General features: G+C 58.9%; 1 protein-coding gene across 4 annotated transcripts in view; it reads right to left on the bottom strand.

Annotated features, from left to right (window-relative positions):
• Nucleotides 1-480: 480 nt before the first annotated feature.
• The window catches only part of RAP1GAP (RAP1 GTPase activating protein), a 67226-nt gene continuing 52381 nt past the window's right edge, over nucleotides 481-15325 (bottom strand). For 2 of the 4 annotated variants that reach the window (XM_007459215.1, XM_007459212.1), the window contains 14 exons: nucleotides 15036-15136; nucleotides 14773-14902; nucleotides 13563-13718; nucleotides 13026-13097; nucleotides 12335-12421; nucleotides 11768-11905; nucleotides 9805-9936; nucleotides 6744-6853; nucleotides 5665-5778; nucleotides 3972-4095; nucleotides 2864-2966; nucleotides 2224-2327; nucleotides 1913-1954; nucleotides 487-1537 (listed from right to left, as the gene is read on the bottom strand). In XM_007459215.1, coding sequence (XP_007459277.1) covers nucleotides 1946-1954; nucleotides 2224-2327; nucleotides 2864-2966; nucleotides 3972-4095; nucleotides 5665-5778; nucleotides 6744-6853; nucleotides 9805-9936; nucleotides 11768-11905; nucleotides 12335-12421; nucleotides 13026-13097; nucleotides 13563-13718; nucleotides 14773-14902; nucleotides 15036-15136 — 1380 coding nt within the window. In that variant the 3' untranslated portion in view covers nucleotides 487-1537; nucleotides 1913-1945. Of the gene's footprint in view, nucleotides 1538-1912; nucleotides 1955-2223; nucleotides 2328-2863; nucleotides 2967-3971; nucleotides 4096-5664; nucleotides 5779-6743; nucleotides 6854-7806; nucleotides 7885-9804; nucleotides 9937-11767; nucleotides 11906-12334; nucleotides 12422-13025; nucleotides 13098-13562; nucleotides 13719-14772; nucleotides 14903-15035; nucleotides 15137-15325 lie in introns of all 4 variants that reach the window. The other 2 variants (XM_007459213.1, XM_007459214.1) reach the window with 2 other exon arrangements.

The raw sequence follows: 15325 nt of genomic DNA, 5'->3' as shown, positions 1-15325 counted from the left end.
AGGCAAAGAGAGGAAAGCCGATCCTTGAGCACCCACGGGGTGCCAGACGCTGTGCTAGGTGTTCCACATGCTCCAGCTCAGTGAATCCTCATGACGAACCCTTGGGAGAGGTACTATCGCTTCCGTTTTACAGAAGTGGAAACTGAGGCTCAGAGAAGCTTGTAAGTTTCCCAGCGTCACCCAGAGAGTTAAAGAGACGGTGTCAGGACTCCAATCTAGGTCTGCCTGAATGGACCTTCAAAGCCACGTTCTCCCCCCCTGTGGAGAGGGGAGCAAGGTGGAAGAAAGGGCAGGGCCATGGGGGGGAAGCCACAGCTGGTGGTCACGGAGCCTGCGGCTTGGCCCTGGAGGTGCTCGCAGACCCAGCTGCTGATTCGGGGGTGAATAGGCTCTCCCTCGCCGCCGCCACCACCACGGTGCCACTGAGATCTGTCTGGTTGATCCGGGTCGGGTGCGGGGTCACATGAAGCCACATCGGACTCGGGGTACAATAGCGATAAATAGAATTTATTTTGTACAACTGTTACTGACATACACACGGCCACAGGGGGCTTCCAAAATGGGTGTTGGGGCCAGAAGGCTGGCCTTTGGCGTGGCGCCTAAAAAGTGTGGACAGACACACACAAGGATGTGGACTCACAGCAGCTGTGCCTGGCTGCCCCCTCCACGGTGGGTGAGGGTGGCGCAAAGGTGCGGCCCATAACTCTAGGCCAGCTGAGACCCCTCGGCCCAGCGTGCCCAGGAGCATGGGAAGGCAGGGGTTAAGCTGGGTGCTGGCTGAGGAGCCAGGTAGCTCCCACTTCCCCCACAAGCGGGTCACTCGTCTGTCGTGGAGGCAGTGGACAGGGCATCGGCAGATCTGCGGTAGAGACTGAGGGTCCAGGAGGGGCAATGGGCACAGCCAGCTCCCTGCCCCTCGGCCCACCGGGGGCCCCAGGAACCCCAAGAAGCAGGGTAGGGTGATGGGAGGTCTCTGGGATGACAATCCTCCATTCTGGGGCAGATGCAGGGACTCACAGCCTTCAGTGACCTCTGAAATAATCTTGTCCATTTATAGCAGAGGTGCCCAGAGAGGGAGAGTGATTTGCCCATAGTCACAGAGCAGAACCCAAATTAAAAGCTAGGACTTAGGACTCCCAGCCCAGTGCTCATTCTACCACACCTCACACCCCACGGCCTCCATAGTAGGCTCTGTATGAACTGAGATGTCTCAATCCCCCCTTCCAGCTCACTACCCCTGAGTCCAGAGGGGCACCCAGGGGTGATGAATGGCCAGCAGCCAGGCCTGGAGTCCTGTTTCAAGTGACCACTCCCTGTCCCAGCCGGCCCCCCAGCCCAGGGGGTGGGGATGGTGCCAGCAGCTTCCCCGCTCCCAGGTCTGGATGGCTCCGCCCTGCAGAGACAGCCCAGACAGTGGGCCAGGAGGAGGGATGGGGAGGCCGGGGGCATCCCACAGGCTGGTGCTGGCCTCGGGGGCAGAGGTCCCGTCTGCCTGGATTTGACACAGCATCTTCACCTTGTGCTTCTGCGGCCTCATCTGCAGGGTAAAGGGAGACGGAGGCACCGTGAAGCAGGGGGACAGATGCGGAAGGGCCCACCCTTGGAGTTCCAGGCTTTGGGTCTTTCCATCCCACTGGGAACCCCCTAGACCCCTCCCTCCCAACAATTCCCAAGTCCCTTTCAGACTCCCATCAGATCCTCCCAGAAACTCATGGGCAGAGGTGAGGCAGCATTTATTAGCCCCATTGTACAGATAAGGAAACTGAGGCCCACGGTCACCTAGCAACTGAGTGGCAGAGAACTCAAACCTAGATACATAGCTCTCACCCAAGAGAGGTGACAGAGGAAGAGAGAGAAGTCGGCCCACCCCCACCCTCTCCCCACCAAACAGAAGCTGAGGGCTGGTACTGACCTGCTCAGTGTCACCTTCAGAGGGGCATCCTGGCTAACAGCCCTGCACAGAGAATGGCGGCAATGCAGGTGACAGGACAGATGACATGGAAGAGACATGCAAGCAGAAGTCACTGGCTGTGCCCAGGCTGGACGAGCCCAACCCTTCAGGATTAAGGGGGCCCCTTGGTCCAGCCCCCATCCCTGGGGACCCCTGGTCGCTTTGATGCCTCTCCCCAACAGCCAATCCCCCTCCCAGGTAGGGCTCCCCATAGGGCCAGGCTCCAGGCCACCCGTCCCCACCGTGGCCAGGCCCCTGGTGGCTGTGCGTACCAGCTGGGGCGTGTGCTGTTCAGATGCTTCCAGCTGGATCTTGATCTCGGGACATGCAGGGTCCCCCGACTTGCCGGCGTCTGGGTGGGGTGACCGAGAGGGGCCTGGGGAGGGAGGCAGGAGGGAGCCACCTCACTGGCCGCGGGGAGGCACCAGGGAGACGGGGGGCATGGATGGGCGGTCGGCACCAGTGCTCCCCAACCCCACCGGCCCGGCCCCACCTCCCTCTGGGACTCACACTCTTAACTCCCTTCTTTACCCCCCCCCCCTTCCTCCATCATCCTCCAAGGCCTTTCTGGAAACCACCAGCCCTCCAAGCCACCAACCACCCTAGGCTGGATAACCCCCCGGCCCGGCCCCCCCCCCCTCTGGGACTCACCCTCTTAACTCCCTTCTTTCCCCCCCCCCCCTTCCTCCATCATCCTCCAAGGCCTTTCTGGAAACCACCAGCCCTCCAAGCCACCAACCACCCTAGGCTGGATAATGACCAGCCCACTGTCCCCATGTCAGGGGCAGTCCCATCACACACCCACCACCTGGGGCCTGAGAACTGCTTTTGACCCTCTGTGCCCAGCCCTGTCCCCTGCCCACCACAAGACTGGCCCTGCTTGTGGCAAGGGAAGCTGGCCCTGGCCAGTACCTGGGGAGCTGCCCCCACTTGTGGTGCTGACACTGTCCTCCAGCCACGTGCTATAGATGAAGGAGTCCCGCTTGTGGGGCGTCCCCGAGGACGAGACACTCTCCTGGGGATGGGGGAGGAGAGAAAGAGGGAGGTCAGCCCTTGGCCATGGCACTGGCTTGGCTGCCCTCTCCCCTCCTCACCAGCCCCTCGCCGCTGCAATCCACAACCCCCCACCCTTGCCCCTCTGCAAAGAGGATGAGGGCCCAGCAATGTCTGCCCCAGGGGGGACCAAAGGAGAACAGAGTGGGAACAGACACAGACCCAGGCGCACGTGTGCACACGCACGCGTGCGCTCCCATTCATTCATTCAGCAAACATTTATTGATGTTCTCGTGAGCCAAGCCACCGAGAGAAATCAGGAAAGGTCCCAGCCCTCCGAGAGCTTGAAGAGGAGAGGAGAGACAGGCTGTGAAGAGACTAGTACAATTCCAGACTAGTACAAGCCCCACAGGGCAGGGCCTTGGTCTGCACTGTCCCCTCTGCCCACGCAGCACCTGGCACGGGGCGTGGCAAGGAACAGTGCTCGCCAAAGGACTGTTGAGTGAAGCATGACAGACAGGTTCCAAGGACAGAGCCCAGGGTCTATGAGAGTGTAAAGGGGGCTCCTAACCTACCCTGGGACCAGGAAGGTAGGCTTCCAGGAGGAGGTGACATGAGGCTGAACTGAGAAGGATGAATACGAGTCAGTCAGACAAAGTGGGAAGGAGGAAGCAGGTAGTGCTCCAGACAGAGGAAATGGCATGTGCAAAGGCCCAGAAGTAGAGTAAGCCTGGTTGGTTTGGGGGACTGCAAAGGAGGGCAGAATGGCTGAAGTGGTAAGAGACGAGGGTGGGGAGGGAGGGGCTAGATCTTCAACGGCCTCAGAGATTGGGCTGTGGGGGGTACTGGGGAGCCATGGAAGGCTTTAGAGTAAGAGAAGGTCAGTCTGCATTACTCCTTTGGGCTGAGTCCCTTGATCACAACTCAACCACACCCAGCCTCATGCTTCCACCCAGAGCATCTCCAGGGACCAAAGAGCACCCCCTTCAGGCCGTTGTGGGGCACGTCCCCTCCCTGGGCCTCTCACCAGGCCTGTATCGTCCCCGTCCACACCCTCTGCTTCCTCCACGACGCTGGCGAAGCTGCTGGCACTGGACGAGGAGCGGGAGAAGTCCTTCAGCACTTCTGCTCTCTGAGCTGCCGTCTCCGCTCTGCCACAGACAGCGTCCTATCAGCCAGCATCCACACTGGGCACCTCCTGGGCCAAGACCCCATGCCCCTGCCCTCCCGGCCCAGGGCGGCCCAGCCTGCAGCCAGCCAAGTGCCTTTTTGGCCTCTTATAGCTCCCTGGGCCTCTGAGCCTCCCCAGTGCCACTGTCCTTGCTAACACACGGATCCTATCATGCCCCTCCCCTGCTCAATTCCCTCTCCTGGATCCCCACTGCCCCAGATAAAGTCCAACTTCCTTGGCTGGATGCTCAATCATAACTATTAACAACAATACTGCCATCTAGTGCAGGTTTGCTCTGTGCCAGGCACTGTTCTAAGTGCTTTTACCCTAGTTATCTCATTGCTATCATTATTAGACCCATCTTATAGAGGAGCAGACACCGAGGCACAGAGAGGATGGGCACACAGCCCAAGGTCACGCAGCCATAGGTGGGAGAACCGGCAGGACCCAGGCCTTCCAACTCCACAGTCTACTCTCTCTTAACTCTCTCACAATTTTGTCCCATGCTCAGGGCCTTTGTGTCTCCTGCCTGGAGTCTCACTCCTTCCCTCAAATCCCAAAAAAGTAAATTTACCTTTGGAAAACCAGCCAGGGGTCGCCTACTCAAGGAGGCCCTCCCTGATTCTTCCTTGCTGTGGGAATGACCCTCTCCTCAGCTTTGTCTCTCCCTGTCCCTGTGGCCCTTTCCTGCTTCTCTGTTCACCTGCCTGACTCTTCAGCCGAGGCAGGGTCCTCTCAACAGCCCCCTCACCCCCGGCAGCCAACACAGAAGGGGCTCAGCCAACAAGCACTGAACGGAGGGGCAGCCTCCTGGCTGGCCTCCCTGCTTCTGCTCCTGCCCCCACCCTCAGAGCCTTCACATGGTGATCACAGTCAGCTTGTTAAAGCACCACTACTCCTCTTAACTAAAATCTTCCAAAGCCTCCTTGCCAGTCTCAAAGGTCTCACATGGCCTTCAAAGCCGTGACCTAGCCCCCACCCGCCTCTCCAACCTCATTCCCTCCACTACCGGTGTCCGCCTGGGCCCAGCCTCACTCATTCAGCTCCAACTGCACCAAGCATGCCTCAGGGCCTTTGCACTTGCCGTGTTTCTTACCTGAAACCCTCTTCCCTCTGCCATGCCACTCTAAGTCAGACCTAACAGGGCTGACTCCTCACTCAGCTCCCAATTCAAACCCCACCCCTTGGTAGATGTCTTCTCTGAACACCCACCTAACACCCCACCCCCACTCATTCTTCACCTTATCCTCTGCTTTATTTTTCTATCATCACTATCTGGAAGTAGCTTATTAGGTTATGTTATGCTGGACCGTCAGCTCCACGAGGCAGGGGCCGTGTATGTCCAGCTCACTGCTGTCTTGCAGAGCTTGGCATGCACAAAGTGCTCAGTGGGTGTGTGTCAAAGGAGGACCTAGGAGAGTAATCAGGCCCCCTGCCGCCATGGTATGGCTGTGTCAACACTCCCGGCAGGCCTGGGCCCAGACAGGGGGTAGAAAGTATGGGCCCACCACACCCAAGCCCCCCGGCTCAGCATGCCCCAAGCCCCAACCTGTTTTTGGTCGTGGGCATCTCTGGGGAGCTCTGAGTGGATGAGTTCTCCGACTTGGGCTCCTGTGAGACGTGCCCGCTGTCTGGGGTCTTCTGGCCAGCCGGGGGGCTCTCCCTGCGGGGCACATGGGGGCAGCGGGGGGATTCAGCACCAGGCCTGGCATCAAGGGTAGAAGGAGGCCCAGGTGGTGAGAGGAGGTCATGGGTGCCTCCTGCCTTGTACCCACACCCTACATCCTCAGGGGCCAGCCCCAGAGCAGTCCCTGCAGCTCCTGGGCTGGCCTGGCCAAGGAGGGGGCAGGTGCTGTGGGAGCACCTACTTAAGACCCTGTTATGGATAAGGAAACTGGAGTCCAAAGGTGGGAAGGAACCTGCTCAGGGACGCGCAGCTAGGACACGGCGAAGCCAAGACTCGAACCTTGGGTTCATGGGATTCTGGGCTCTCTTGCCTTTGAGGACAGTGCCAGCTCCACTCCTGAGGCCTCAGTGCACCTGCTCCCTGCTTCACATGCACTGCACACACCCCCGCAGCAGCACCATGCCGTTGGTTGTGTTCTTATCCCCATTTTTCAGATTGGGACAGTGAGGCTCAGAGAGGTACAGTGACTTTCCCAAGGTCACACAGCCCCAGTGTGGTGGAGACAGGACTCACACCCAGGAACTATCCTCTGCTTCCCGGAGGCTCCCTGCTGGTAATACGGTGTGCTGTCCACACCCCGCCCACACAGATGCACTTACAGACCTCCATGGACCAGGCCTCAAATCCCAGCTCTGCCCCTCACCAGCTGTGTGACCTGGGCAGGTCCCTGACCCCTTGACCTGTGGCTCCTTGATGTGCAAGGTGTGACCCCCTGGGAGCCGGCAGAACTGGGACTGGATGATAGGGCTTCATGTTAGGTGATGAGCTGGCCGTGGTGCCTGACGCAGAGCAGGGACTTGACCGTGTAGCTGTCACCGGTGGGGACAGAGGGGGAGAAGGGTGGGAGCTCCCTCTTGCCTGCTGTGCTTTGCCACTGAATGGGGGTCCGGGGGAGCCAGAGGAGACGCAGGACACCATCCTACCCCCTCGGCTGCACCCACCTTTTCTCCTGCACCTCCTGTATGTTCTCAATGCCGATGGCACTGCTGCGGCGTGAGCCGAACGGGCCCGACTTCTTCCTGGTGGGGCTCTTTCCAGGGACAATCAGTGACTGCGGGGAGAGGTCCCAACTCAGTACCCACCTGCTCCAGGAGCCCCCGTGCCCCCCACATGCCACCCTGGGGCCCTGCTGCCCAGGCCCTGAAGCAGAGACAAGGAGCAAGAAAAATGAGAGAACTGTCCATCTCCAGAGAGAGCCGTCCTAATTTACAGATAAGGAAACAGGCCCAGAGAGGGCAAAGGCCCCCCCTGAGGTCACACAGCAGGTCTGGACCCAGCATCTTAGTCCAGGAGAAGAGCAGAAGCCTGAGGGAGGTGGACAGCCACTCTGGGCTGGGATTGGAGGAGGCCAAGTCCTCAGAATAACTGCTGCCTCTTTGCCCCCAGGACTTCATGGGACCTGCAGCCTACGGGCAGTGGGGAGAGAGTGGGTGAGGCAACCCAAGCCCCTGCCCCCTGCTACACCTCGGAATCTCCAAACTGGCTGGGGGAGGTTCTGGCCCAGCAGTTGAAAGATGCCCCCCAGCCCAGTTTACACATATACAATGGTGGGATGCCCCAGGCACCAGAAGCATGTCCCCCATTTCTCTGGGGAGGCGGGAAGGTGGGCCCCATGGAGGCACAGATGGGCAGAAACCCCCAGGCCAGTTCATGGTCGGGTCAGGGAGTTAGGGCAGAGGAGGGCGGTGGTGCTCCATGCAGAACTGGCGATATTGGGGGACGTGCAGCTGGACAGAGGGTCTTTAGGTACCAGATCCTAAAGGCAGGGACTGGGCCAGAGTCCCAGGGGTCAGGGCAGGGCCAGAGCCCCTGGTGGGCGGGGGCACTGGCACTGGCACAGGGGTGCTGAGTGCCATCAGAGCTGCTGGCACTCCATCCTGCCAGCCCTCGGGCCTGTCCCGGGGGGAGGGGGGCAACGTCCCCAATATGGCCTCCGTCCTGAGGGCGAGCAGAGAACAGCGCGTGCAGGCAGCCTCCAGAGACGGCGGCCCCGCGGACGACAACCTCTTCCACGGTTCCTATGCCTATGGCACTGCCCCGGCGTCCGAATCTACTCGCACTTTTCCCAGGAATAAGCAATGACTGGCAAGCAGCAGAGGGTGGGAGCAGAGAGAGAGAGACAGGCACAGAGAGAGTCAGAGAGACAGAGATGGCGGGAGGGGGAGGCACAGAGAAATGAGACAGGGAAAGGAGGGAAAGACAGACAGACACAGACGGACAGGGACAAAGAAGAGAGTGGGGCAGGGGATTGAGAGAGACAAGGCCGGGGAAGGGAAGGAGAGAAGAGGTGGGGGGAGACACAGAGAGAACAGAGGAGAGAGGTTGACAGTCACATGAGAAGGGGTGCAGAGTGAAACACGGAGAGACAGACACAGAGATGGACCCGGGGAGCAAGACGGACAGAGACGGAGAGGGAGGGGCAGGCACAAAGGAAAAATCAAGGGCGAAAACAGTTCGAAAGAGGAGAGGGAGTAAAAAGACAGGTGCAAGAGGACAGAATACACAAGTGCAAGAGGTGGAGGGAGGCAGGGGGTGGAGGAGGGGAAGGGAAAAAGGGAAGCGAAAACGAGGAAGGAGGAGCGGGTGGAAGGAAAAGGAAGCGACGTGAAGAGAGGGGACAGTTGTGCAAAAACAAAAACAGAAATGGGTCTGGTTACTGCCACGGTGGGTGCGGCTGGTCTGGCCCTGTCCCTGGGGCCCCTCTACAGCCACCCACAGGAGGCTGGGCCACTCTGGCGGGGAAGGAAGGGAGTGGCTAGTGAATTGGGGTTGGAGGAGAGGGCCTGCTGCTCCAGTGACAGTGGGCTTGGTGACTGCTGGAACACAGAGGACTCGCCCTGCTTCCCTGGCCAGGTCAGCCCATGGGGCAGGGGTGGGGTGGAGGGGGTCCCTCCTGCCACATGACACAGCCTCACAGCACTGAGCACAGGGCTTGCTTGGCATGCAGCAGTCAGTCAGTAAATGATGGGTGGGTGGGTGGGGGGGGGGTGGATGGATGGAAGGATGGACAGACGGAAAGATGGATGGGGAAGGGGCAGCAGAGCGGTAGGTGCAGTGCTGGGGGTGACCACTGGGCAGTGGAAAGCAAACTGGCCCACAATTGAGGGCCTTATTCAGCCTTTGCGCCCAGCACAACCCCTGAGTATTAGTAGCAGAATCCCACAGAGCCTGGCAGACAGTAAGTAATCACACAGTAGGTGCTCACTCAGGAGAGGCTCACACAGAAGCCCAGGTCTTGACACACAATAGGTGGGCACAACCACAGAGGCCCTAGCACATAATGGGTGCTCACACAGCTCATCTCCTGACACAGAGAAGGTATTCACTGATATCCAGGGCTTATCCCAGCAGTCCATTTCCTGACACATGGTGGATTCTCATACAGCAGCTCAGGCCTGGGCACATAGCAGACACTTACAGAGTTAGGTCCATGCATAGGACCTAATAGGAGCTGACATACAATAGGTGCTCACAGAATCTCAGGGCCGGGCCCACAGTAGATGCTCACAAAGTACATGTCCACACAGCAACCTGGGTCCTAATACACAGTAAGTGCTCACACAGCAGCCCAAGTCTGGACACACAGCGGTACCCACCAGCATCTCAGAGCCAGGCATACAGCAGATGCTCACACAGAAATCCAGGTCCTGACACACAGTGCGTGCCCACAGCCTGACACACAATAGGTGCTCCCAGAAACTCAAGGCTTGACGGGAGGTGTCCATACAGCAGCCCAATCCCCAGCATATGACAGACAGTAGGTGCTTCATAAGGAATGTGACACAGAAGCTGCCCCAGAACAGACAGAGCTGAATAAGGGGCCAGGAGGTGGGGCGGGCCGAGGAGCTGGGGAGGGGGCTGCAGGCTCTCAGCAACCCAGTGTCACAGCCTGGGCACCTGACCCCGTGGAGGGCAGTGGCTAGACCTAGCCTAGAGCCCAGGATGAGCCCTCGGACAGCAGGGCAGCGGGGGGAGGCGGGGCCCCTGGGGGAGGGCACTCACTATTCCAGCCGCCTTGGCCAGGTCCGGGTTGTTGGGCGCAAAGCTCCCGCTGTGGCTGGTGGACACGGTGTTGGGCTTCTTATTGCTCAGCCCCATGGCATCCATGGACTGGCTGCGGCTCCGGATGACCCGCTGCGAAGGTGGCGGTAGGGGTTTCGTAAGGCCCCACCCCCTCAGGGAAACCCAGGAGCCACCGACGCCAATCTCGGTGACCCCAGGAAGTCCCTTCCCATGAGACCACACAAGAGTCAGGTCCACATGTGCCAAGGGTAGTGTGGGCCTTGACTCTGCCACCAACTTGCTGGGTCACCTTGGGCAAGCCACTCCACACCTCTGAGCCTCTGAGCCTCATGACCTGTCGTGCAGTTGTTGTAAAGACCGCAGAAGACGCTGGGTCATGAGCAAAAGCGTGCACAGAGAGACCTCCAGAAACCCCAGTTCCCTCCGTTTAGCGTCTCTTAGGGCTTGTTTCTTCCTTGCTTTTCTTCCCTCCCTCCCTCCCTCCGTTCCTTACTTTTTTCAGTCAATCTGCACTGAATGCTCACTTCAGGGCCGGGTACTTTACATTTGCTCTCACTCAATCCACCCCAGGAAGCGGGCACTGCCACCAAGCCCATTTTACACGTGATGAAACTGAAGCAGAGGTGGGTCTGGAACCCAGATGCCAAACCCAAACCCTTGACCGTGGACTCCGCTGCCTCTAAGAAAGTCTGTAACTTAAGCCTGGTCCACCATCCAGCACTCACCAGATGTGGGATCACTGGAGCCCCCCTCAGAGAAGACACCCCAGGTCCGTGTTCCTCCCACCCACTCCCTGTCTCCAGTGAGCAGAGGCAGGGCTCTCTTCAAGCCTCTTTCTCAAAGAAGTTCCGTTCGCCTCAGCCCAAGGCAGGCCTGGGCAGCTGGGCTAATCCTCTTATGCAAACCCACACCTCCAGCTTTGTGGCCTGCCCTGGGGTAAAGGTGAGGCCCCAATAGCCTGCTGGGCACCTGGAGGATGGGCAGTCCTCCTCCTGTGGGTGGAGGACACAGTGGCAAAGAGGCCACCGCCTGGGGACCTGCAGCCTGGGGGAGTCCAGGCCCTGTGGGGGGAAGAGGAATTCTCTCCTCCTCTGCCTCTCACTTTGGATGGCAGTTGCTGAGGTAGATGTGGGCAGGGCTTTGCATTTTGCTTCTTAACTTAGATTTTACACTGATCTAACTGCTTCACAAATAATTCTCAACAGCTGTATGAGGTAAGTTGCCATTACCCTAAACAACAGATAAAAATCCCTGAGGCTCAGAGAATGCTCAGGCTGGTAAGTGGCAGAGTTGGGATTTGAACCCAGGGTGTCTATGCTCTTAACACTAAGCTAAACCAGAGATAGCCAGGGTGGGTCACACGGCCTAAGGTCATGCAGACCAGGTCCCTCTCCTATAGCCCCTCGTTCACCTCCCTTCCCTGACCTCTGTTTCTTTCTCTCGGTCAGGACAGAGGCTTCCTCCTCTCTTCTCTGCCTGCTGACCTGGGAGCCACCACCCTTGGCACCAGAGGGCTCCAACTTTCAGCACAGCTCCCAGGGAGACTCCGCCCCCAAGCTTAGCCCCGCCTCCAACCACCAACTCCTCCCCCAGCCAGAGCCCACCTTACAACTCCCAACCGCAGCTCTACCCCAGGCCACGACCACACACACACACCCCCAAGTCTAAGCCCACCCTAAAGCCCAGGTCCACCCAGAGGCTCACCATCACCCAGACTCTACCCCAGGTGCGTGCCCACCTAGTCCGAGCTCACGCCTATTAACTCCACCCGTGACTGAGCCACGCCCCCACCCGACTCCACCTCCAATGTGAGTTCACCTCTAGCCACACCCCCACACCTTGTCGCTAACGGCATCCCCCGACTCTATCCCAACCACATGCCCAGATTCCAAGCCAGCCACATCCGTCCTCCTCCGCACCCAGGTAGACCTCTGCTCCTCACCTTGAAGGACTCGAAGAAGCCGCCGCCCCCGCCGCCGTTCTCCATCTTGTCCTCGTCTCCGCCCAGGCCCATCATGGACTGGCTGTGGATGTGCAGTTCCTCATAGAGCGTCTCCAGGAGGGCGGCCCGTGTCCGCTCCTGAGGGCCAGGCCGGGGCCGTTAGGAGAGACCCCAGGGATCAGCCCTTCTTCCCACATTTGCAATCGTGGCCACCTTCTCTGAGTGGGAAGTGGGCCTGGGCTCCAGAAGCCTAGACGGCTTCCCTCAGGCCCCTCCGCAGCACAGGCAGCCCCCAGGGCTCGACGTGGCCCCTCAAAGATCTGACTTCATGTCCCCACGCCCCTCCCCCACTGCGTCCTCTGTGGCAGCCCGCCTACCTCCAAGGCCCTCCTGAGCATTCCTTACGAACCCTTACTTCCTCTCTCCTGACCCTGACGCTGCTCATCTGTAAATCTGTCCTCCCCCAGGCAGCCTCCCCTAAGGCCAAGGTCTGAACATAGCTCTTCTCTCCCCAGGGGCGGAAATTCTAGGGGGTGGGGGGATTCAACCCCAAGAACCCATACTCACCTCCAGTTTGGCAAACTTCTCTGCCTTGTAGCAAGCATATTCAGCATTGATCAGTTTTGTCAGCAAAAATTCCTGGAACTCAGGCCCCTGGGAGCCCCCAGCGTGGAGAAGAGAAAGGGGGGGTCAGGCGAACACAGAGACAAGGGGCTGGGGCTCCTGACGCTCTGCTGGGGCCTGGGGGCTGCCCTCTTCACTCCCAGAAGGGCATCTCCTTGGGCTCAGCTCCCCAGCCCAGGCACCTGTGAGCCCTATGCCCTTCATGGCTGCCCACCCCTCGGGAGAGCTGGGTTGGGGTCTCCCACTGCCTCAGTCTGGGGGATTGGCGGGGGCTGAAGCCAAGGCTCAAAGTGAGGGCTCCTGAGGTGAGAGAGATGTGTGCCCCTCTCCCCAAACATTTTAGAAGAAGGTTGAAATTGTCAAAAAGACAACAGAAGTGAGGAAAGGCCACAGAGTCTGCTATACAAAACCTAAAACAATGATATAATCTGTTCTGTGACTTTGTAAAATAAAGTCACAGTTTTTATCAAGATGAACAGAAAAACCAGGCCCCAGCTGCTCAGTTAGGGGAGCCCGGCTGCCCTGGCACACAGTGGGGCTTCAGGACCTCGTACAGCAGAATGTGCACCCTCTCAGCCCCCACCCGTTTAGTCCTGCTCTGCCCATGATGGGGGTGCTGGGGGCTGCCCCTCACCTTCCTGAACACAGCAGGGTCCGGGAGGGGTGGCCCGAAGAAGGGCACGTCGTCTCTCGCAGTGACGGAGACCTGGAAGGGAGGGCAGCTGTCCCCATGGAGTCCCCACACCAGCCAGAAACCACTGATTCGCCCCCCTATCCTGCCCCGTGCTGGGCACAGGGCTGCCCCTTGGCGGGGGAGGTTCAGTGACTGCCGATTGGATGGGTGAACCCCAGGATTTCAGCTCCTCCATCCTTGGTCCTGAATTTGAGTGGTGGGAAGGGGTGGAGGGTCTCAGGAGTCATGAGGATGGAGAGGGAGGAGGAGGCTAAAGGGCGGAGGAGGGTAACCAGCCTCTCTGAGGGGAGGGATTTCAGGGGGCAGAGAGGGTGGGATGGGACTCCTCCATCATCAGAGCAAGAGGCGGTCTCAGAGCCCTCCGGACAGTCCCCCTACTTACAGTTAGGAAAACTGAGGCTCAGACAGGCCTCACAGTGAGTGAGGGTGGGGCTGGGATGGTGGCTGATGCCCTTGGGAAGCTCCGAGATCACCCACCTTGTACAGGGGGCCATCGGGGCCCCCACTCTCGGCCTGCACCACCACATAGGCATGTAGAAAGTTGGACGCAATCATGTCCGGCACAAAGGGCGTGTTCTCGTCCTGGAAGACCACAGCCACGATGTCGTTCCCGATGTGCCGCTTCCGCTGCAACTGAGCACAGGGCCACAGCCTTCACCACCTGGCCGGGGGCCCGCGGAGTGCGGGGAGGGTGCCCGCAGAGGTGCGGGGGGCTTGGGGTAGGCAGAGGGCATGTCTAAGGAGTTGCTTCCCCCCAAAAAAATGTGGTGAGAAACTTGTCTTAAAATTATTCTCGTTTTCTTGGAATCCTGTGACAGGTGAGAAAACTGAGGCCAAGACAGAAGTGACTTGCAAGGCCCTACAGTGAATTAGGGGACTTGAACCCAGGGCTCTTGGTCCCCAGGCCCTACCTCTCACCCTCCTCCTGTCTAACTACCCCAAACATGGGCCCCTCTTGAACAAGTAAGTTCCACTCAATATATCTTTGTTGTTAAAATGAACAGAGAATCTATTAAAAGAAAATTAAAAGACATTAAAAATAAGGAATAAACATTTCCATTCTTCTCACATGACCCCTGTACCCCCTGTACCCCTGGAGTGGGGGCATGGGGAAATAAGGAGGACAGCCCTGCAGGAAGCGTAGGACAAGGTGACAAATTTCCAAGTTCAGCTCCAAGGAACATGCCTTGCACTTCCTCATCACCAGGCCTTTGCAGAAGATGGAAGCCATTCTTTCCCCCAGAATGCTCCTCCTCCCTCTCCTACCTCCTTTGCCGCCTAAAAGTCACTTTATCTTGAAAGCTTTGCCTGACTCCCACCTCTGCCCAGTCTAAGTGCCCCCATGTGACCTGACGATACCCTTCATTTCCTGTAAAAAGACTTGCATTTACTGAGCTCCTGCTATGTACCAGATACTGTTCTAGCCACTCTGGGTGCATACCCTCGTTTATGCTCACCTATAAGGTAGGTGCATTATCCCCATTTCACAGATGTGGAAACTGAGGCTTTCACAACATCGTAGTAGCTTGTCACCCTGCCCCAACTAGAGGCCACAAGTTGGGGGACTAGATCATTTCCATCTCTCTATCCCAGGGCCCACTGAGTCTGGTGTGGTGGACACTGAATGGGTAGGTAAATGGGGGACAGGAGGACAGGTGGGAAGCAGGTGGGTGGGTGCCCAGGCTACCTGCTGGGCGTCCCCTTCTGTGTAGGGCAGCTTGGTGGACACGTGAAACATGATCTCCTTGTTGCGGAAGTTGCAGTACACAGACTCGGTTCCCGTCTGCCCGTGGGTCACGTCCAGGCCTCCTCGGAACCTGCCCCAGGCCCCCCAGGCCACGGCTCAGTCTCCAGCCCCAGCCAGGCCTCCACGGGGCCAGGACGGGGGCTCCCTCCCTGCCCAAGGGCATGGGTCGGATTATCCTCTGCTTGTCCCACCCCCATGCTCACCCCTTAAAGTCCTGCAGTTTGACCTTCTGGCCAAGGAATTCGAGGAACTCCACGAAGGCGGGGCTCTCCTCGTTGGTGCTGAAGAGTTCTTCCTCGGAGGTCTAGGGATGCACAGAGGGCAGAGGTCATCGAGCTGGGCCTCCTACCCCAACTCACACCCAGGAAGGCTGGAAGGGGGACCTCTGGCAGCCCCTGAGCTCCTGGGAAACTGAGTCCCTGGGCAGGTGCTCTCCCTGGCAAAGGTCTGAGGTCCCAGGTACATGGCCAGATGTGTGTGTGGGGGGGGGGGG

This window comes from Lipotes vexillifer, unplaced genomic scaffold (genome assembly GCF_000442215.2).
Source record: "Lipotes vexillifer unplaced genomic scaffold, Lipotes_vexillifer_v1.1 scaffold496, whole genome shotgun sequence".
NCBI lineage: Eukaryota > Metazoa > Chordata > Mammalia > Artiodactyla > Lipotidae > Lipotes > Lipotes vexillifer.
This window is presented reverse-complemented; position numbering and strand designations above follow the sequence as displayed.